The sequence below is a fragment of the Trematomus bernacchii genome, unplaced genomic scaffold, assembly GCF_902827165.1.
Source record: "Trematomus bernacchii unplaced genomic scaffold, fTreBer1.1, whole genome shotgun sequence".
Lineage (NCBI taxonomy): Eukaryota > Metazoa > Chordata > Actinopteri > Perciformes > Nototheniidae > Trematomus > Trematomus bernacchii.
The window spans coordinates 28,848,894-28,872,277 of NW_022987720.1; the positions used below are offsets into that span (position 1 = coordinate 28,848,894).

The 23,384-nt window shown below is 41.2% G+C and overlaps 1 protein-coding gene across 1 annotated transcript; it reads left to right on the plus strand.

The window, feature by feature from the left end:
• Window positions 1–250: 250 nt before the first annotated feature.
• Window positions 251–23,310, plus strand: triobpb (TRIO and F-actin binding protein b). The gene is made up of 13 exons (XM_034143183.1): window positions 251–650; window positions 5,349–5,405; window positions 6,892–6,960; window positions 7,271–7,360; window positions 7,624–7,733; window positions 9,490–9,916; window positions 12,633–12,882; window positions 14,150–14,264; window positions 17,061–17,220; window positions 18,285–18,377; window positions 19,181–19,267; window positions 20,593–20,776; window positions 22,439–23,310. The coding sequence occupies exons 1-12, from the start codon at window positions 645–647 to the stop codon at window positions 20,752–20,754; spliced, it is 1,626 nt and encodes a 541-aa protein (XP_033999074.1). The 5' UTR covers window positions 251–644; the 3' UTR covers window positions 20,755–20,776; window positions 22,439–23,310.
• Window positions 23,311–23,384: the final 74 nt, after the last annotated feature.

Here is a 23,384-nt window from a genome sequence, read left to right on the forward strand (position 1 = left end):
AATACAAATACTTAATGTAAAAGTACAACATGTAAAACCTACTTATCTGATTAAGTACATGACTTGAGTAAATGTACTTCACCACAAACCAGCAATGCTTTTACTCCAGCACAATTTTAAATGCAAGACTTCTACATGTAACTGAGTATTTGTGCACTGCAGTATTTCTGCTATATATCTTGGTACAATGTGTGAGTACTTCTCTGTTTACAGCACCGTGTGGTTAGGTAGGGTGCGCTTGTTTTCTCAACCGATCTTCTCGGATCCGCCCAGGAAGTGGCAGACACAGAGAGGGAGGCAGCGAGAAAACACAGCCGAGAAAAGGAGTATTACTAGCTGAAAAAGTTGTGAAATTACCACCTTTAAAACAACATTTAACCCGTGTTTTCTCCATGTATTTCCCCCTGAAAACTGGACACAGACTCAGCTTTTGACGCTGGTTGGGGGTTCGCTTGATTCTGTTAACATGGGGATGAATGGCGGGGTTTTATCTCATTTCGCATAACGTCGGTTTCCTGCGAGAAAGTGAAGTTTTACCCTCTAAAAACTGAGGAGTGGGATTAAGTTTAAGTAGGGTTTTTTTTTACCCTAAGTAACGGTACGCTTCTTTTGTCTTTATTTTACCCTCCCTGGACCCTGTTATCATGACGGTAAGTTGCACTTTAAAAAAAGCTGTTTGGTTTTTCCTGTCACTCCTTCCTGAATGTATTGTAGGCTACTTAAGTACAATTTTGAGGTAGCTGTAAAAGAGTGTTTTTAATTTATGTTACTTTAATACTTTTACTCCACTACATTTTGAAAAGCCAATATTCTACTTTTTACAGTGTAGGCTATAAAGTAATTAAAATGAGCTCCACATCTACCAGCTGTGATACACATATTTATAGTTAGGCCTATAATACAGCAATTTAATATATGAGTCTGAATGGGCCATTAGGATTAACAAATGATTTTACTTGTGGTACTTACACGCCAAATATTCTACTTTTTACAGCATATAAAGTAATTGAAATTAGCTCCACATCTACCAGCTTTGAAAAACGCATTAATGCATGAATAGCTTTAATACAGCAATTTTATATATGAGTCTGAATTGGGCCATTAGGCTTAACAAATAATAATACTTTTACATATTTTGAAGCTTATACTTTTGTGGTTATACTGAAGTAAGATTTTGAATGCAGGACTTTTACTTGTAGCAAATCGTTTTATATTTAATGTATAACATCTGAGTACTTCTTCCATGACTCTATACACACAGTGGGGGAAGAGGTATTCAGATATGTCTTTGAAGTAAATGTGCCAATACTAAATTGGAAAATACTCTGTTACAAGTAAAGTCGTTTTAAGTATCCAACCATACTCAACAAAATAAATGGAAAAGTACTCTCTGTGCTTTATGTCCAATTTCAGAATCATATAAATGACTGGATTATGATATAAATGTGTCTTTCAGATCACTTTATATACTGCTTATATATATATACCTATAAACCAACGTCTATGTTTTAGTTTATATCTACCTTGTATTAGCTAACAATCTGAACCTTTAAATTAACCAGTAGTTTAAGATGTCAAATAAATGTAGTGTATCAAACAATACAATAATGGCTTCAAAAATGTAGTGGCATCAAATGAAAATACTCAACTTAAGTACCTCAAAACTGTACTTCGGTACTTCTTTATACACAGAAACGTTACATATGTTACATGTTCACATATACTGCAGGAGCTAGCCGTTTTTTGGTTTATGCTTTTTGTGTATGTTGAAGATTTTTCGATGGTCTTTTCTGGTACAAGTTTATTTGGCTCAAGGAATGTGCAATTTATATCTAACTGTAAATGTTTCTGTCTGTTTTCCGTGGAGTTACCCTGATGAGCTGTACATGTACTCATGCTGTGTTGCTTCACCTTGTGTTGTTTACAGTAGCAGAAGAGTAATTAGCCGTTAGCTTGTACTCTAGATGTCAGTTTTTACAGCCAGCTGTGACACGTGTTTACACACAGACGCTGTCAAAACATTGGTAAAGATTTCTTGGCAAAGTAACATAACAAATATTGCTTCTCCAAACCGTTATAATTGTGTATGTTTCAACACAATGAGTGCATGTACATGTATCATTGGCTTAGGAAAGGTAATTTAACTAAACAGTATGTTTTACTAGGCATTCTGGCATTAAAGGGGCCCTATTATGCTTCTGGGGGGTTTTCCCTTTCCTGTAGTGTGTTAAACTAAAACGTCCCATACAGTTTCTCTCCCCCCACCAACTGAAAAACCTCCATTGGACTCCTTTGTTTACTTCCATAACATCATGACATCAATATGTAACACTTGCGCTTCTATTATCTAGCTCCAACACATTGTTCGTGATAGGGTAAGGGGCGGGACATCTCTAAGCAGTTGACCAATCACAACAGAGCCGGCCAGCTAACCAATCAGAGCAGACTGGGCTCTGGTTTTAGACAGAGGGTGAAAAGAGGTGCTGCAGCACAGGCAGTATGAGAAAAATAAAGAGCTTTTTGAACACTAAAGCTTGGACACATGTCACAATGGTTTGGCTCATTTGAAGATAATGCAGTAAAACTTACAATGTTTTGGCAAATTGAAATCTAATATACTTGTAGGATTCTTGCTTTTTGAGTGTCTATCTTCGTGGTTGAGTGCACCTTTTGTAATTGAAGCGTCAGATAAATGATAGGAGTCAGAAAGAATGGACGTTGTCTCAAAATGTCCCCAGAGTTTGACCCTCTTCTCTCTGTCGCTGACCTTTTTAAAGCGAGGTCGCTGATTCTAAAACACATGACAGAAGAAGCTCTGTGGCATCAGGTTGATTCAGAACAGATGCTGCAGGTCTTTTCTTCCTGGGTCCTGCTCATGTAACCTCTCTCTGACCTCACTATGGGCATGTATCGACTGGATAACATTTCATGAATTCATGATGATGAAGTCTGACACATTATGCTCCAGTGGTCGAGTACTTTGAGCGAGGATCTTATGAGAAGAGTCCCTAAAACAAGCTTCCTTTTGTATTATAAATCGAGATTAGAGCTGCTTGTGTATTTATCGGTTAATCTGCGGATTATTTCCCAAATAATCCAAAAGTGGACTTGTCAGAAGAGGCTGCAAAATGCTGATCTGTGCTTCCCAAAGCCTAAGAGTAGATGACGTTATCGAGTTTCTTGTTTTGTCCACAACTCGAAACTCAATCAAAACTATGAATTTTTTAACAAAATAGTTGGTGTTTGGTTGAAATACAGTAACGTTTTTTATATAATTAGTCAGAAAATTGCTAAATAAAATGCTGATTAAAGTTTCCCAAAGCCCAATATTTACTGTCATAGAGGAGCAAATAAACAGAATCTGAATACTTCATTTTCCCGGGATAAATTGGGTTTTGTGAAAAATAAAAGTTAAAAGATATTTAAGTAATAATTTGCAATAAAAAAACCTGAAAATACTAACAGTTAAGAATCTGGAATAGTAGAATGTGTACTTTTGATTTCTTTAATAGTTGCTCAAAATGCTAAATCACTTCAAGATTAATTTAATAGTGGAGTGTGTGTGTGTGTGTGTGTGTGTTGTGTGTGTGTGTGTGTGTGTGTGTGTGTGTGTGGTGTGTGTGTGTGTGTGGTGTGTGTGTGTGTGTGTGTGTGTGTGTGTGTGTGTGTGTGTGTGTGTGGTGTGTGTGTGTGTGTGTGTGTGTGTGTGTGTGTGTGTGTGTGTGTGTGTGTGTGTGTGTGTGTGTGTGTGTGTGTGTGTGTGTGTGTGTGTGTGTGTGTGTGTGGTGTGTGTGTGTGTGTGTGTGTGGTGTGTGTGTGTGTGTGTGTGTGTGTGTGTGTGTGTGTGTGTGTGTGTGTGTGTGTGTGTGTGTGTGTGTGTGTGTGTGTGTGTGTGTGTGTGTGTGTGTGTGTGTGTGTGTGTGTGTGTGTGTGTGTGTGTGTGTGTGTGTGTGTGTGTGTGTGTGTGTGTGTGTGTGTGTGTGTGTGTTACTTACTTACACACGGTCCATTGAGAGTCACCAGACCTTAACATGACAGCAGCGTAGATTAACTTGTTTATTCTGTTCAGGGTAAAACTGGGTGGTACTGTGGCTTAAAAAAAAACAACACCAGGAAGTGAGAATAAACACAGACATGATGAGAGAGAAATCATATTAACAGAGAGGGAGTCGTAGAGATAACAAGTGAAAGGAATGATGAATTCAGAAAGAGATTAAAAAGTGAGGAATGTACATGTTGTGAGAGATGAGAGAATTGAGGAATGTACAGTGGACAAAATGGCCTAATCTTAATCTGGGATCATCGCATTTTGAGGTTCCTACTTCTGGATTGAAGTTTCTCCACAGCAGAAACTGGTTTACGGTCTTTGTGGCACAATATGTCCGCAGCATTGTCTCTTTTTACTTCATGAACAATGATAAAGAAAGGAATTATGGTTGCTGTTATTTAGCTTGTAAAGAGATGTAACTATATTGAGTTTGCCCCACCCTGCGATAGCTTCTGTCTACTCTCTCTGTAAATCCTTTGAGGCCTGCTCGTGATGAAAGGTCAAACAAATGACTGACCTTGACGGATAAAGACAGCACAGTTCCTTCCTGCAGTCAACTTGTGTATTTGCAACATATTTGTCAAATATTTATATATATATTGTGGAGGAAACTTCTGTGTAGTAATGCATGGAGTCACCGACTCAGGAAGGAGACACGGTGAGAGTTGGAGCTTTGATGTCAAACACTGATGGGTTTATTCAGAGTATTCGGCCGGAGGATTCACATCACAAATCAAAGAGTCAGAGGTTCTGACTCCACGGTAGAGTTGCCACGTCAATTCTGAAGAACCTCTCTCTATGCTAGACCTTTTAACTGGTTCACAGAGAATCAACATCTCTGAAGGAGTAGACTAAACAGCTGGGAACACTGAGCCACCTGCGTCCGACACTCATGGCCTCAAAGATTTCACATCTTAGAGTCCACAAACACCGATAAGGAAGTGCCTCAGCGTTCTCACAACAATTACCATTCGTGCCAGACAAGTTGACCGGTCACAAACTGGTGACAGCAACACATATGGCACCAATGCCTTTCCTTAAAGGAGATAACAGACGTCAGAGTAGATCATAAAACGTCACAGAGCAAAAGGTTAGATATCTAGAAGAATTATTCCTTAACATATATCACTGTCTTGCAATCAGCTTCTAAAAGTCTGAATATGTAAGACTGCTTTTATTCAAGGCATTTTTCTTGTCTTGTTTTATTCTGTATATAAAAGCATGAGATTGATTTGAAACCAAGTCATAAATAAGATGGTGAACATGGAGAAGACGTCACTAACATCCTGTTTCCCCTCAGCCTGACCTCCTGAACTTCAAGAAGGGGTGGATGTCCAAACTGGACGACAGCGGAGAGGTAAGAGCATTAATTGTACTCAAATATCATCCTCTTCCTCCATCTTCATCTTCCTCCATCTTCACCACCCTCCTATTCCTCCATCTTCACCACCCTCCTCTTCCTCCATCTTCATCTTCCCCCCCCTCTCTGCTGTGTGTAAGGTGATAGCAGCTCATTCTCACAGCTCTGCAGGCAGAACAGCTGTCTCTCAGAGCTCCAGTGATAATGAGCTGCTCCTCACACACATCACACACTGCTGTTAATATGCAGCCTTACTGTAGGCATTGCATATTCAAACTAGGGCTGAAGCATTTGGAAAATAAACCTCATTTGAACTGTTTTCATTGACATTGCAACTGCAAGTGATGCACGATATTGTATCATTTTTGCATTGTTATTTTCATGAAACTATACTACTTAGTTTAAATGATCGTGGGTGTGGTTTTGAAGAGAATGTGTATCATACAAAAGTGTGTACATTACCATTTGTAGGCTCAGTCATCTCTACATCACTACAATACTTAATTCATAAGATTATAAATATTTGTTCCTTCATATCGAAAAGTGCTTTTGGATTTAATGCATACAATTAGCAATTTATTAATCGTCTTCTTTATTCATGTGAAAATATGGGTTTGTATTTCCTAAAGCCTGCGTCACACTGTCCCGAAATTAACACCAGATGGACACACGATAAAGGAAATGTTCAAATTCGGCTCTGATCGTAACATCGGGCCATTCGTGAGGGCATCTTAAGCCATCGTATGACCGCCGGTGGAGTTTCTCAGGCTCCGGCAGCAACTTCGTGAGCGGTGGCAAAATCTTTGGCATGCCAAAAAAATTGCCGAAAGACCTTGCGATGGTTCATTTTCGTGTTGAATTCGTGTGTCCATTTTGCCCTTCGTAAGGCCATCGTGAGGGCATCTTGTCAAATCGTGTCATCTTCGTCTGATCATCGGTGCCATCGGGCATTTTTCGCCTCACGAAGACAATACGAAGGAAACAAGAAGCTGCCCGATTGTCTTAGGAAGGCAACACGACTACGTGAAGCCGTCGTGTAGCCATCGTATTATAGTACGATGACATCGAGGCGAGTTTACGCTGTTGACAGGAAGTTGTTGTTGCTATGGAAACAACATGGCGGAGTGTGAGTCTGTAGGCATCATACTTGCTTCGGCTGTTGCTTGGCTGTTGACCAAGTTCGGGGCCATCTTCGTGCGAAATTCACAATTCCATATTCCATCTGGTGTCAATTTCAGGACAGTGTGACGGGGGCTTAACAAAGTACATGTATGGATGAACTAGGTCAATCAATAGTCACAACAAAATATATTTCACTAATACATATTGCGACTTATTACATTTTAAGAAATGGTTCGGCCCTAATGCCAATTTGTCTTAATCAAGTAGTAATAGTGCTTTATTATTTACGTTATCGTGCAAAAGTCCATTCTCAAATCTCATTTTATTCTTGGATTAATTGATATCTTCTTTGCTTCTTTAGTGGAAGAAGCATTGGTTTGTTCTGACTGACGCTGGACTGAAGTACTACAGAGACTCGAGTGCAGAGGAGGTTTGTTTGAATGTTTATTATTAACACTTTGATGACTACTTGAAGTGCAACAGCATGTTGAGTGAAAGTGTTAAGAGAAGCAGCGTTTAGCTATCATGCTCCACAGAAATCTCTATCTTATATTCGTGTATTTTATACCTGTATTACTGTATTTATCTTGTTTCAATTAGTACTTTCTTGACTTTTTTATATGTGTTTCTGTTGCACTATATCTTAATGCTTTTACATTTTTTTTGTAACACACTTTTAATGGCCGTTCTGCTTAAATATGCTTTATAAATAAACTTGCCTTGCTGTGCTCTCTGTACAGAAAGATGAGCTGGACGGGGAGATTGACCTCAAATCGTGTGTGAAAGTGTGTGAGTTTGACGTGGAGAAGAACTATGGGTTTCAGGTACAGGTGAGTGTCTCAGTTACAGCTTAATCCCTCTCATACACAGATTCATTTTTCTATATTCACACCTTTTTGTCTTCCTATCACCACACCCTCTCTCCATTTCCTCTCCTGCATTTATTTGTTATTTTATTATCATGACTCACATCTCCTCCTCCTTTCTTCCTCTCTGTATCCTCTCCTTCTCTGTATCCTCTCCCTCTCATCCCAGTTCTGTCACGTCTTTGTTTCTCCTGAACCTGTTTCTCTTGGTCTCTTTTGTTCCTCAGACGAGGGACTCCGCGCACACTCTGTCGGCCATGACGGCGGGGATCAGGAGGAATTGGATCGAGGTTTTAAAGAAGTGTATAAGACCCAGCAGCTCTCCAGACCTCACACAGTAAATACCTGTTTAATCATTATATATAAAAGGTTTTATTTAAATATAGATTACCTAAAATGTTGAAAAAAATACATTGCACATGAGTTAAAAATTAAAATAAACACAGTAAATATAGTACTTTTCCCAGTATAGTTCCGATAGTTCTTGAAATTTTGCGTTCATACCAAAAAAATCCGGAACTAGAACTTAGTTCATGAGAACCTTTCCACCCCCTTTTCAGTCCCTGCTAGAGAGCAGGGACTGAAAAGGGAGAAAAAGGTTCCCATTTCTGATTGGCTGGGCTGCAAACCACGCCCCGTAAAACTCTGAAAGGTTTTTTGTAGCCGCATTAGCCCAGCGCACCAACGGAGAGAGACTAACTTATGGCAACACAAAAGAAAACATGGGAGCGGTGGAGATGAGGAGGTGTCGGCGTTCTGGCGATTTACTCGGAAGGCTTCAGTAGAAGCTGCTGGGAGTCCCAGCAGCTTCTACTGAAGCCAGTCCCCAACTCCGGGGACTTCCGGCCGGGGACTTCGGGTGGCAGTATACGCCGTGAAGTTGTTTGCGGCCTGCCAGTAAACCCAAAGCAGAAGAAGAAGAAGTGACGTCAGCGGCTTCGTTTGACTAATCCTCCCTCAGGGAACTTATTCCGGTGTGAACGCGATCTGTACATAGTTCATCAGAACTAAAGAGTTCTGATGAACTATGTACGGCAAAGTACTTGGTGTGAAATCGCCTATTGAATAAAAGGCCCTATTATGCTTTTTGGTGGTTTCCCCTTGGGTTTTTTGTGCATGTAAATGGTCTACAAAGGCTAAAATCCCAAATGTCTAATTTCCCCCTGCCTGAAACGCCTCCATTGGACCCCTTTGTTTAATTCCTGAACATAGTGACATCACTATGTAACACTCGCGCTTCTATTGGCTAGCGCTCCAACACATTGTAGGTGATAGGCTATGGGGGCGGGACATCTCGAAGCGGTTGACCAATCACAACAGAGCCGGCCAGCTAACCAATCAGAGCAGACTGGGCTCTGGTTTCAGACAGAGGGTGAAAAGAGGTGCTGCAGCACAGGCAGTATGAGAATAAAGAGCTTTTGTTGTGTAATAATCATAGAGAGAAAGTGTCAGTCAAAAATGTATAACTGTCATGGATTGGTTTTAACATCTCAAGCATTTCAAATACCAACAGTTATTGTATGTTGCAACTTCCTGCCGTAATGAAGCAGCATATTTCTTTGCCTCAGCCTTCCTGCATCGCTCACTTGAGGTGTAGCTGCAGCTCAGGCTGGGCTAAATCAGATATGAGGCTCTGTTACTCACATGTATTAACAGCTTTGACCCTTCGAGTTGAATTCTCTGTATACTTTGTCTGTGAGAGATGAATGAAAGTTTCATGAATCCACCAGGAGCACTGACGCTGCGCCTCCAGGGTTCATGTTGAGGCCTTGTATGCTTTCACATATTACGCTAACCTTGGTGACTAAGTGATGGATTACTTCTTTATTTCATATAAAAAGAGTGTTGCCGTGATGATGAATTTTTGGGGATTTTTCATATTGGATGTTGGAATATTGCAGAAAATAAGATCTGTGGCAATCGCACGTTGAAGATGAAATGTGGCTCTGAGTTTAGCACTAACTAACTAATTTAGGACTCATTCCTGCACCAATTTTTAGGATTCATGAGGTCAGAAAAATAAGAAATAATGTTTTGATTCATCCATTTGTCTTGATAGGCTTGATTTATTGTTTGTATGTCTTCTTCTCCAGATTACCAGACGGCAGCAGTGATAAGGAGAACTCTCATTCCCGCTTCCTCCAGTCGTCCCGCCGCCCGTCGTCCCGTCACGCCGAAGCCCCCTCAGAAGCCCCGCCCCCGGCTCCTCCCACTCACCGCAGGTTCGACTACGTGGAGCTCTCTCCGGTTCCCGTCCCCGCCGGGCAGAGAGAGGCAGCCGAGGGTCAGGGCCGGGAGCACAGCCAATGGCAAGAGGAGAGGAACACCAGCAGCCAATGGGAGGCCGTGCTGTCCAGGAAGGGCACCGGCGCGGGATCCAATCAGAGGCTACGCACCGAGGATGACGTCGAGAAAAAGTGGGCTGAGTTCGAACGCTTGCCGCTGAAGGAGATGAGCTCCTTACCACCAATGGGAACACAGCCTTCCAGCCAGTCAGCCAATGAGGCGCTGCAGAGGGAGGTAGTGCGTGGAGATGATTTTTTTCCAATTTGCACATTTATAAATAAAATGCAAATTAACTCATCGGTTCGGATGAAGTTAACATTTCCTCTTTCCGCCTGTTAACACTTGAGCCACTGTCTTTTCTGACCTGCTCTTCATCAGTGTTTTCCATACTAAAATAGTAAGATTAGCCTGACAGGATTACAGTGAATGTGATGACGTTTTGAAAAAATAACTATTATTCTGACTGATATTGTAACTGCGATATGATTCTTGATATTAGAGGGGAAAATATACTAAGAAATACATTACAACTATCATGTTTTTTAAGAGAATATGGATCAAACTAGGATTTTTAATGAGGTGTGTAGCCCCACAATACTTTATTCAGATATTTTCACATATGCTACCTGTACCAAATATTGTCTATTTTGCGATTTAAATCCCATGTTGATTAATTGTGCAGCTGTAGTTTGGGAAACACTGCTGAAACTCCTCTGTTCTTCTCTGTGTGTTGTGATGTGCAGCTTTGGTTTGAACCTGTTTGAAGTCTCTCTACACGTGACACTGGGCGAAGAACAATTTACTTTATAAACAAGAGATGTTACGTTCATGCCAAAGACAATTGATGTGCATTCATTCTTTAATTAAGCTATTATTACCCTTTAATGGGAGCTGAATGCTGCCTTTGTGTTCAAGCTTCCTCTGCAGCTTGAGTCTAATCAGGCTTTGAAAGGTCAGCAGGGATTGGGGTCAAAGTTGAAATGATTTCAACTTTGAGCACCAACAACAACACAACACAAAACCTCATCATTAGTCTGTCCATAGAAAGACTCTGTGGTGCAAAGTGGTTCTGCCAGTGATCAGGTGTGGAGTGTGTGTTGGCAGTGAGACAATGGAAAAGTTAAATGTTAAATGTTAATTAAAGGTGGGGTAGGTAATTTTGGAGAAACCAGCTTGTAATGACATGGTTTCTCTGCATTTGACCCATCCTAGTGTTAGGAGCAGTGGGCTGCCATTATGTACGGCGCCCGGGGAGCAGTGTAGGGAACGGTGCCTTGCTCAGGGACACCTTGGTAGCACTTGGTCTTGCCGGGACTTGAACTGGTGACCTTCCAGTTGCCAAGCCAAGTCCCTATGGACTTCGCCACCACCGCCCAACTTGATCTACTTGGATGTTTATGTACATTTTTTAATATATTTAATATATATAAAATATTAAGTTAAAGGTGGGGTAGGTCATTTTGAGAAACCAGCTCGAGTGCGCTAGAATTTGAAAATACACAACCGGAAAAAATCTGCCCCTTCCTTCAGACTTCCTTACAGAGCCCCTCCTCCAACACACACGAACACGCACATGACCAATGAGGGCACGAGATAAGTTTGTGCACAGATGGAAGGCTGACAGGCAGGTAGGCCATCCAGTTATTTTAGCCGGGCCGGCTCAGATGATTGGTCGTGCTTTTTACAGTACTACGGCTTCCACAGATTACATTTTTTCATGGATTTTTTGTCAAAGCACTTCAGATATTCATTGCTATCGGGATGTTAAGAGCATTCCATGGAATATAACAAAAAGTGTATCTCGAGCCGATTTCTCAAACTTACCTACCCCACCTTTAAGTCGATAATGTTTAAAAGTCAGTGAGTATGAAAGAAATATTCCTACTGTCAGTTAAGCATTGAAAAGCATCTCCTGTCTTTATTTTACGCCTGTACGATTTTGACAAATAAGTTATTGCGATTACTTTGACTGATACTGCAATTTAGAACAGATTGTATGTAGTACGTGTTGCCGGGCTATTTAATCTCTTTACATCATGCAGCCTTTTCTATATTTGTTGAAACTACACTGAATAATATGTATTTGTCTCTAAGGACATTATCACTGTGGGAAAAGCACAGGTGTGAAGGTTCAAATAATTGATGGCAAGTAAAAGTCCTGCGTTCAAAAAGATTCAAAAACGTACTTAAAGTGGACCTATCATGCTATATTTGAATAATATAGTGTAGGACCATACCTATATAAGGCATATTTATACTTTTTTCAAAATACCAAACAGATCATGCATTTTAGCCATGCCTCATTTTGCTCAATTTGACATTTTTTAGCTCTGTTTTTGCAAGGGCTGATTCTGTGAGAACAGCACCATCTACAGGCCTGGCATATGTACTACAACGTCTCCAGCGCTTTCGAACGGCAATGGCCGTGGCTGTCTCCTCCTGATTGGTGGAGTTGGCCCAATAGCCGTAGCCCTGACGTCAGGACAGTGTTCAAATCTGGATCAGTTTTTATCAGATCCGTTGCAGCCCCTTTTTTAGAGATTTGGGTATGGAGGAAAATAGAGAGGGTTGTGTTTTCTGACACTTGGTGAGTTCCCTGGAACACCGGGGACACATATTCATGTATAAAAGACGTACAAAAGTGCATTTTGCATGATAGGTCCCCTTTAATGTAAATGAAGTGTACAAAAAATGTACTCAAAGTATCAAAATGAAAAGTACTCATCTGCAGAAACGTGAGATATTAATACATAGGACATTATTAGATTGTAAAGATGGAGTATTGCACTAGTCCAAAATGTGATTCCCATCAAATGTAGATGAATTTACAGCCCTAATTCATATGCTAATCCTCTCTCACTGCCAATACCACAATCTCATGTAAACATGCTGATCACATATTACCCCCGTCGCTCAGTGGGCTTTACCTCTGTCTCTGTGTTTCTCTCAGGTGGCGTCACTGAGGCAGCAGCTACAGCAACTACAGGGAGGAGGAGGAGGAGGAAGACTGGGAGGAAGAGGAGCAGGTGTGAGGGGGGGCTGTGGTCCGGAGGCTCCGTGCGGGCGCAGCCTGTTGGCCATGGACCAGGCTCACCACCAGGCTCTGGAGGAGCTGCAGAGGCAACACGAGAGGCAGGTGAAGCAGCTGGAGAGCGAGAAGGAGAGGCTGCTGACGGAGGAGACCAGAGACACAGCACGAGGTCAGGACACTGAAACACTCCTGGGGAGATCTGTAGGATGCTTTGAGCTCACTTACAAAATATGAGGAATGGTTAAAGTACTACATTAAATCTATATCATAGACATGGGTTGTACGTCAAAAGTCAGTAGGAAGGAATGGGTTGATATTCATGTCAAAGACCATAAGCTCATAGAGTGGTTCAGGAATGACTCCTTAACCCGAAAATGAGTTAGCATTTGAGCACTCAAAGTCAGTTTTTTTTATGTGTTTAAAGGAGAGGTGTCATGGCCATTTCCACTGATCATAATTCCATTGTTGAGGTCTACTTAAATAGATTTATACTGTGCATTTTTCCAAACTCACATTGGTTTCTCATACAGCATCTCTGTAAGCTACGTGTATTCACTGAATTTCACTCTCTGCCTTTAACGGCTCGTTGTAGCTCCAATAGCTCCAGCCCCCACCCTCCCTGTGAGCACAGTGTGCTCTGATTGGTCGGGACGTTGTGAATCGCGCTGAGCTCCGTGGAGGTGTTGTTTCCTTGTTTAGCGATACACAGCCAAACTCATCCTGAGCACACACAAAGTCACAGCCGAAGTAAAAACAATAAGTGTGGCTTGATATTGAGTAAGAAAAAGGTTGATAAACGCTGTGAGAATGGGTCTGCAGAGAGAATTTCGCCGCGATCCCAACTGTCTGTTATCAGCCTGCAGCCAGGGAGGAGAAATCAGCTGAGCTGCCTGCTCCCTGCACACAGATGTGTGTGTGAGGAAGTCCATGGATTGGTCAATTTGGACCAATCAGCGGGGGCTTAACGCAACGGCTCCGCGGACGTAACGTAACGGCTCCACGGATTGGTCCATTTCGTTCCGGGTACGGCTTGACATCATGCCGTACCCGGAAGAATCAAATGGACAGTGACGTATCTCCGAGGCGTTTTGGGGAGGTCTTTTCTGTGTTAGAGTTTTACTCGCTACAGGGTGTACTTTGAGGGTTTTGACTCTGCACACCGTTTACATGCATAAAAACCTTCATAACACACAAGGGGACGGGTAATAACCGGAAAAGCATGACACCTCTCCTTTAAGTTAGATGCCGGAAATGTGGCCTGTGGTTAATACTACATTTAAAAATGTTGCTCCATGACATTAAATACGACAGTGAAGACGATAAAGATTTGTTGTATTCACTGTGATCTTCTTTCTTGGCTTGGTTGGTTTTACCTTGCTGAGATTTCCAGCTAACAGGAGATCATTTTGAAGTTGTGTAACCCTTGTGTGTTTCAGTGATGGAGGCTTTGAAGAAGAAACACAGAGACGAGCTGGAGAGAGAGGTGGAGAGAGTCAAGAGGCTGGGCAGCGGCGGGGGGGTGGATTCACACACTCTGAGAGCACATCAACAGTAAGTTACTTCAAAACTCATATTTACAAACTCCTTCAAAAAAGCCTGCCCTCAGATAAAAGAATAACTGGCTTATAATCAACCAGTGATGTCAATCTGTCAAATTGTATTAGCATAGCCTAATATCCCAAATAACACATTTGTCTTAGGGGGCTTTACATGCAATTGAATGATTTTTTTTTTTTAGACATGAGTGCATACAGAAAGAGAGAAAGACTATCAGGAGATGAGACGTGAAATATGAAAGCTATAAAAGTAATATTCATCAGATTGTCAAAGCCTACAGCGGGACAACTCGGGGCTGGTTCAAGGTGAGCCTGAGCCAGCCCTAACTATAAGCTTTACTTGAAAAGAAACGCCTAATTATGACACAGCAAATAAAAGTTACAGGGGGTCCGCGGGGTCTTAAAAAGTATTAAAAGTTGATAAATCAATTTAGCGAAAATGAAGGCTATTAAAAGTATTAAACGGCATTTTCCAAGGTATTACATTCTGTAGCTTGTTTTCAATAAGTATATAAATTGTCCAAAGAGGTTGTATTCTACAGTTTGCCTGAATGTAATCATTGCGTAGGTGTGTAGTGTGATTCTGTGTAGTTTATTTATGGCATCCCGTTGGATGTGACGTCATCTGAACAGGACATCGCACGCTCACTGCTTGATAGCGCGGAGGTCCGTTCACGCCGGTTGTTAAACAACATCGTTATGGGGAAATGCAAGTTTGCGTCCAAATGGTTGGAAGATAAGGAGGAAGGACAATCAATACTGTATATAGTCAATGTGAGGTAAAGTGTGTCGCCAAGGTAACCGGTTAAAACTCCAAGTGGCGACGAGGTCTTAAAATGTATGGAAAGGGTCTTAAAAAAGGTCTTAAAAGGAATTACATTTGACTTCAGGACTCCTGCATATACCCTGAGTTAGCGTCTATAAAATCCCTGCAAAAACCCAAGAAATGAAACTTTTCTAAATGCTCTTGTGTGAGCCTTTTTTTCATCCCGCCTTGAAACTAAACTCTAGTTGAAGCCTGGCCCCGAGTCTCTGTCAGTGCGGCCAGCAGGGGTAATTTATGTGAACAGCTCTCTTGTGCTTTAAAGTGGGAGTTCTCTGGCCTCCGAAGTGTTTTCAGAGAAATAAAAAAGGTAGAATTTGCCGACTGAACAACAATCCTTGTTGAATGGAGGCCATTACCGCAGCGGCCGCCGCTCGGCTCTTAAGGAATGCAGAAGAATTCAGTCATGGATTAGTTTCCCTTTGTGAGCTTCACAAGGCCTTTGACAGAACGACGCTGCTGCTGCTACTCGACCCTGCATTTTAAGGCTTATCTTTGTTGCCTACTCTACGTTTTATAGTCTTTATCTGCTGTGCATGCTCTTCCTTATTTCTGTGGTTATCGGTCGTGACCAGTAGAGTATTTTGAAACCGCAGGAGGAAACGGTTGCGTAATAAAAATGGAACAAAATACTCCTTCACAACATGTTGATGTTATTAGATGTATTCAATACTATGTATACTTTTACTTTAGAGGTATTCAGTAACAGAGGGCAGAATAAAAGAGACACACTTTAAAGGAGATGAATTACAAGGTTAACTTTGGTTATATAAAATATACAAAACAAGTCGTCCCATTGGAGCGGTGCTTTGCTTTTTTTACTTTTTATTGTCATTACGTAGTACAGGTACTATGTAATGACATGGTTTCTCTGCATTTGACCCATCCTAGTGTTAGGAGCAGTGGGCTGCCATTATGTACGGCGCCCGGGGAGCAGTGTAGGGAACGGTGCCTTGCTCAGGGACACCTTGGTAGCACTTGGTCTTGCCGGGACTTGAACTGGTGACCTTCCAGTTGCCAAGCCAAATTGCCACCACCGCCCAACTTGATCTACTTAGATGTTTATGTACATTTTTTAATATATATAAAATATTAAAGGTGGGGTAGGTCATTTTGGAGAAACCAGCTCGAGTGCGCTAGAATTTGAAAATACACAGCCGGAAGAAATCTGCCCCTTCCTTACAGAGCCCCTCCTCCAACACACACGAACGCGCACATGACCAATGAGGGCACGAGATAAGTTTGTGCACAGATGGAAGGCTGACAGGCAGGTAGGCCATCCAGTTACTTTAGCCGGGCCGGCTCAGATGATTGGTCGTGCTTTTTACAGTACTACGGCTTCCACAGATGACATTTTTTTATGGATTTGTTGTCAAAGCACTTCAGATATTCATTGCTATCGGGATGTTAAGAGCATTCCATGGAATATAACAAAAAGTGTATCTCGAGCCGGTTTCTCAAACTTACCTACCCCACCTTTAAAGACACAGATATTGGTATATTTATTTTATGTTTATTTGCTGTAAAGAACAACTGAGAAAAATAAAATGTTGGTCTTAAAAAAAGTGAGGGAAAGAAACAATTAGTAAGTGCTGTTTATAATATTCTTACCACAGCTCAGAACAATTAAGAAAATGCTTCAAAACATAATTAACAGTGATTTTCTGTTTTTTTACAGATGTTTTTAGAAATATGATCTGTGTTGAAAATGCTTTTTCATCAACTGTAGGTTTCAAAACGTTACCCTCTCAGCAAAGATACAATTCTATGATAAACAAACTCTTTATATTTATTCCTGTAATTGTTTATTGTTTCTTTTCTAATTTTGCTGCACTTACAGTAGAAAGAAAGCAGGTAATGTGACGCACATTCTGTTATCCTTTGAACCTCCTGCATGCCAGTTGTTTCTCATTTCTGTGACTTAGTTCGATTTTGACCCCTTCACAAATCTATGTTTTCTTTGTGCAGGTCGGAGACTCAGGCTCTGCAGAGGGAGCTGGCCGGCCTCTCTGAGCGCTACTCTCAGAAATGTCTAGAGGTGAACCGATCGGAGCAGAGCAGCGCTGAGAGAGAGAGGGAGATCAGCCGCAAGGAGAGAGACATGGAGCAGCTGAGGAAGGAGAACCAGGTGAGACATCTTAAAAACTCATGAGAGAGACATGGAGCAGCTGAGGAAGGAGAACCAGGTGAGACCTCTTTAAAACTCATGAGAGAGAGAGCAGCTGAGGAAGGAGAACCAGGTGAGACATCTTAAAAACTCATGAGAGAGACATGGAGCAGCTGAGGAAGGAGAACCAGGTGAGACATCTTTAAAACTCATGAGAGAGAGAGAGCAGCTGAGGAAGGAGAACCTTCCTCTCAAAGTGAAAGATGGTTCTCCTTGATGTTTCACTGAATTATCCCGAGGCCTTGGCATGAAGTTTACATCATCAGATTTCACAGTTTGATCCTGAAATATAGCTGAACAGTTTTATGGACCGTGTGCATATCTCCCCCAGGAGTAAAGCAATGCATGATGGGAAGATCATGCATTGAGCCGTGTGTGTGTTTCTATCTGCAGCTAATCTATCAAACTACTGGACCATCAGCCTAATATTCTTTGTGACTCAAGGGTGTGTGTGTGTGTGTGTGTGTGTGTGTGTGTGTGTGTGTGTGTGTGTGTGTGTGTGTGTGTGTGTGTGTGTGTGTGTGTGTGTGTGTGTGTGTGTGTGTGTGTGTGTGTGTGTGTGTGTGTGTGTGTGTGTGTGTGTGTGTGTGTGTGTGTGTGTGTGTGTGTGTGTGTGTGTGTGTGTGTGTGTGTGTGTGTGTGTGTGTGTGTGTGTGTGTGTGTGTGTGTGTGTGTGTGTGTGTGTGTGTGTGTGTGTGTGTGTGTGTGTGTGTGTGTGTGTGTGTGTGTGTGTGTGTGTGTGTGTGTGTGTGTGTGTGTGTGTGTGTGTGTGTGTGTGTGTGTGTGTGTGTGTGTGTGTGTGTGTGTGTGTGTGTGTGTGTGTGTGTGTGTGTGTGCAAGTCACTGTTTTATTATGACACTTAAACCTGAAGTGGAACATTGCATCCAGGTTTCTGACAGCTGCTGTAAATAAAAAAAGTGCAAAGTCTCTACTCTCCCTTCATGGAAATAGTGATCCTAACCCTACAAATGTATTCCAACTTACTCGCATCATTCATTAAGACAAAACATTTCTCTTAATGCAGGACCTAAAGGCTCGTCTGGCGGAGGAGATGAGTCGAACACGATCTTCTAACACGTCTCAGAGCTCAGAGGACAGGACGCCCTGTGAGCTGGAGGTAACAACTTCTACACTCGTACTGCTGGCTTCCTGTCACTTCCTCAATAAAGACACACGTCCCATCAGATGTGTGAAAGTAACACCTGCTGCTAAACATGCTGACGTGTCAACAAGAGACGGGAAGAAATGTCAACAAGGCAGCTCGCTCTCTCTGACTGTCTATAATTAACCCCAGAACAATTCATAATATAAGTTCTAGTGAGTTAAATACACAGTAGATAAAGAGAGGAAAGGCAAGGCAGGTTTATTATGGAGCACATTTCAACACAAGGAAATAAAATACAAATAAAACAAGCTGGAGTAGAATAAGACGGGTATAAAAGTTACAAATGTTTGGAAACAGATTCAGAAACCACTGGAATCTCATTCTCCCAATAGTATAGTAGTATTGATATAAGTGTAGCCTAATATTTATTTGCAATTGTGCCGAAATACAACGTTTAAAAAGAATAAATCCATGCAAAGCAGCTTTCAAATCTTGCTTTAGAAATGAAATGTCTCCGTTATGATTAAAGCTTTCTCTTCTGCACAACCCTATTATTTCCTGTTTACCAAACTAGTGTTGCAGCAGTTTGGAGAACACAAAGGGAATCTCACGGTAAACAGCAATTAGCCCGAGTTTTGTACAAAAGAAATGTCAGAGGACGCCCACGGTGTTTCTCATAAATCAGCCAGGACACAATTGCTTTCTTGTGGACTGACGTGATAATTATATCCATTTAGAGACGAGTACTTTCTCTCTTTCTCTCTCTCTCTCTCTGGCAGCAGATGATAACCACGCTGTTGTTGTTTTTCTGCCAGGTTCTTCTCAGGGTGAAGGAGAACGAGATAGAGTATTTACACAAGGAGATCAGCTGCCTGAGGAACGAGCTGCAGTTCCTAAACGCGGTATGTGTGTGTTTTAGACAGAAATGTGTGTTTTTTTCTGTCAACCTTACACTATTGGATGAATTACAGGCACAATAAATCCTGACATCCTTGAACAAATGTCTTAGAGCAGAGAAGATTTCTGATGGGTACAGTACAAAAAAAACAAAGAAAGGTCATGTGAAATGACACTTGGATGAGTCAAAGTAATTGGATAAGATGATAAAAAATACAATAGTGGCCCTTGTTTGATTCGAAACCCTGCACCATTGTGGTGTGTGTGGGTGTGTGTGTGTGTGTTGTGTGTGTGTGTGTGTGTGTGTGTGTGTGTGTGTGTGTGTGTGTGTGTGTGGTGTGGTTGTGTGGTGGTGTGTGTGTTGTGTGTGTGTGTGGGTGTGTGTGTGTGGTGTTGTGTGTGTGTGTGTGTGTGTGTGTGTGTGTGTGTGTGTGTGTTGTGTGTGTGTGTGTGTGTGTGTGTGTGTGTGTTGTGTTGTGTGTGTGTGTGTGTGTGTGTGTGTGTGTGTGTGTGTGTGTGTGTGTGTGTGTGTGTGTGTGTGTGTGTGTGTGTGTGTGTGTGTGTGTGTGTGAATCCTTACTTCCTTCAACAAGGTTATTCAAGTTTTATTATACAAATAATTAAATTTGATTTAACCTTTCCATGAAACAGAGGTTACATAAAATGTTTGTGTGTACTGAATTAATATTGTTCATTTTAAAAACACATTTTTTTGGAGAAGGTATGCAGGTTTTTTCTTTCTTAGTGGAAGTCATGTTGGACTAACATGATCCAGTATCTGGTTGATGAAGTTATAGACGAGGCAGATTGAGGAACTTAACCCTCCTGCTCCTGTCCTCTCTCAGATCTCTGCACTAGCTACCAGTAGCTTCCAGAATCCATTTTGAAAATGGTATTGCTGACTTATAAAGCATTACATGGTTTGGGACCCCAATATATGTCCGACATGCTTCTCTGTTGCGACCCAGAGGTCTGAGATCATCGGGAGCGGGCTTACTCATTGTTCCCCGGCTCAGAACCAAACACGCCGAAGCTGCTTTTAGTTTTTATGCTGCCCTCAAATGGAATAAACTTCCAGAGACCCTGAGGTCTTCACCAACGCTGAGTTCTTTTAAGTCAAGGCTAAAAACACGACTTTTTACAGCTGCTTACCCAGAAGTCTTTTAACTTGTTTTAGCACCTAACGTATTTACAATTATTCCACGATGTTTATTTATTGTGTTCCTTTCTGTGGTCTTCTTGTTAAGTGTTAATGATGATGTAAAGCACTTTGAATTGCCTCTGTGTCTGAAAATGTGCTATATAAATGAACGTACCTTACCTCTCTCAGGAGAAGCGTCTGGCCTCTGATCGATACACGGAGATGCACGAGGAAATGAGTGGGATGAAGGGCCGCAGCGAGAGGGAGGTCCAGAGTCTGAAGGAGCACCTGAGGCTGGCCATGGCCGCGCTGCAGGAGGGCCAGAAGCTGGGGAACAGCCTGGATCACTGAGAGGGGCTGCTGGTACTGACAGGTGGGACAAAGTCATCAGTAAAACTCACCTGTTCACCATGGCCTTTGACCCCTAACCCATCACAGTCCCCCTGTTTGTTTGTTTGTTTGTTTGTTTGTTTGTTTGTTTGTTTGTTTGTTTGTTTACCATGTAAAGCGGCCTAGGGTCCCTTGAAAGGCGCTATACAAATGTAATCTATTATTATTATTATTAACTTCTTCTTTTGAGATTTTGATTTTCCTTACTTTTGAAAGTTTTCTTATTTAAGTTTTGAAATTATTTGGCAGTTTGTAGTTTTTTCGCAATAAGATTTGAAGTATTTCACCTAAAATGATGTAATTGGATAACTCACGCTTAAACTAAGTTTATTTTTCTTGTATCTTGACTTTATATAATAACGTTGGATTAGTTGCCAAATACATGTTGCTAGGTTTCGACTAAGCTGAGAACAATTAAAAAGGACATATTCTGCTCATTTTCAGGTTCATATCAGTATGTAGTCTCTACTTTAAAGAGTCCTCTCCTGCTGATGTTCAGGTGTATATCAGTATGTAGTGTCTCTACTTTAAAGAGTCCTCTGCTGCTGATGTTCAGGTGTATATCAGTATCTAGTGTCTCTACTTTAAAGAGTCCTCTCCTGCTGATGTTCAGGTGTATATCAGTATGTAGTGTCTCTACTTTAAAGAGTCCTCTCCTGCTGATGTTCAGGTGTATATCAGTATGTAGTGTCTCTACTTTAAAGAGTCCTCTCCTGCTGATGTTCAGGTGTATATCAGTATGTATGTCTCTACTTTAAAGAGTCCTCTCCTGCTGATGTTTCAGGTGTATATCAGTATGTAGTGTCTCTACTTTAAAGAGTCCTCTCCTGCTGATGTTCAGGTGTATATCAGTATGTAGTGTCTCTACTTTAAAGAGTCCTCTCCTGCTGATGTTCAGGTGTATATCAGTATGTAGTGTCTCTATTTTAAAGAGTCCTCTCCTGCTGATGTTCAGGTGTATATCAGTATGTAGTGTCTCTACTTTAAAGAGTCCTCTCCTGCTGATGTTCAGGTATATATCAGTATGTAGTGTCTCTACTTTAAAGAGTCCTCTCCTGCTGATGTTCAGGTATATATCAGTATGTAGTGTCTCTACTTTAAAGAGTCCTCTCCTGCTGATGTTCAGGTGTATATCAGTATGTAGTGTCTCTACTTTAAAGAGTCCTCTCCTGCTGATGTTCAGGTGTATATCAGTATGTAGTGTATCTACTTTAAAGAGTCCTCTCTTGCTGATGTTCAGGTGTATATCAGTATGTAGTGTCTCTACTGGGACATGTCTCCATGCTTTAAAGTTCAAAAAGCTCTTTATTTTTCTCGTACTGCCTGTGCTGCAGCACCTCTTTTCACCCTCTGTCTGAAACCAGAGCCCAGTCTGCTCTGATTGGTTAGCTGGCCGGCTCTGTTGTGATTGGTCAACCGCTTAGAGATGTCCCGCCCCCCTATTTGGAGTTTTTTTTAAATCCCCAAGTTCCCTCACACAGTTGAGACACAAAATACAAATATGAACCTGAAAATGAACATAATAGGAACCCTTTAAAGACTTATCACAAATATGTATTGAAGAAGCAGAATACTTTAAAAGGCAGATACTTGTTTAAATGTGTATTTTATATTTAATTATTTCTGTTTGTTCATTGTTTTGCAGGTGTGTCTGCTTCCAGGTGACTGAATCAAAGACAGAAATGCAGAGGAGAAGATAGTTGGAGTTCCAGCGTTGTCGGGACCAAGATAGTGCCTTTAGTTTTCAATCCTTCTGCCAATGAGCAGCATAGAGCTAACAGCTGGTTTTATTACACTGGGCCACACACGATAACATATATAAAACTGCACTTTTTTATTTCTTAATTTGCTTCTGCTTGCTTTGAGTACAAGCATGTATGAGAGCGAATTTGGTCTGAAAACTGGAATATTTGTTGTGTCTTTTTTGATCAGGTATTGTAGATAAGGAAGTGTCATTGCGTCTGTGATTTCAGCAACACAGTTACATACGAGCTTCTGTCCTCTCACTATGTTGTACAGCTTTTTGAGTCGTGTTTACTCTGTGAAAAGGAGCTCATCAATTGCTTTAATTATTTCTTTTTTTTTTACCTGGAAAGATGTTTTTGTTAAAATTTGGGATGAATACAGGACAAGACAGCAGACGTTTCGAACTCCTGGCTGGCTGAATTGGAAGTTGATCAATGTTTTTATACAAATTCAAGCACGACTTTCTTTGCTTGTAAAAGCTGTTGAATGAATGTTGTCCCACATGTTTTTATTTTAAAGTCTGAGAAGCAGCAGGCTTCCAGTTTCCCCTGATCATTGTTGGCATTATTTTTTTTGTGCCACTAACAAAACAAATGACAGGTGTTGCATCGATGAGCCAATCTTTTTTTATTGACAGTATGAATTGTGATAAATAGACTTATCTACCTGCCTTTTTTTGCTAATATTTTCATATTTAAAGTACTGTAGAGCCCGTATCGTCTTTGTAAATTATACCGTTTTTTGCAATCAATAAAATAAATTCAACAGAAACACTTGTTTTTATTTAAAGGTCAGTACTTATTTATCAAAAATCTTCGCAATTTTCTATCCAAATCCTGCAACCC

Excerpts from the sequence above, each read along its gene's own strand:
- triobpb (XM_034143183.1), top strand. Across the intron at positions 14,265-17,060 it reads ACTCTGAGAGCACATCAACA|GTCGGAGACTCAGGCTCTGC; the intron begins GTAAGTTACTTC and ends TTCTTTGTGCAG. Across the intron at positions 18,378-19,180 it reads GGACGCCCTGTGAGCTGGAG|GTTCTTCTCAGGGTGAAGGA; the intron begins GTAACAACTTCT and ends TTTTTCTGCCAG.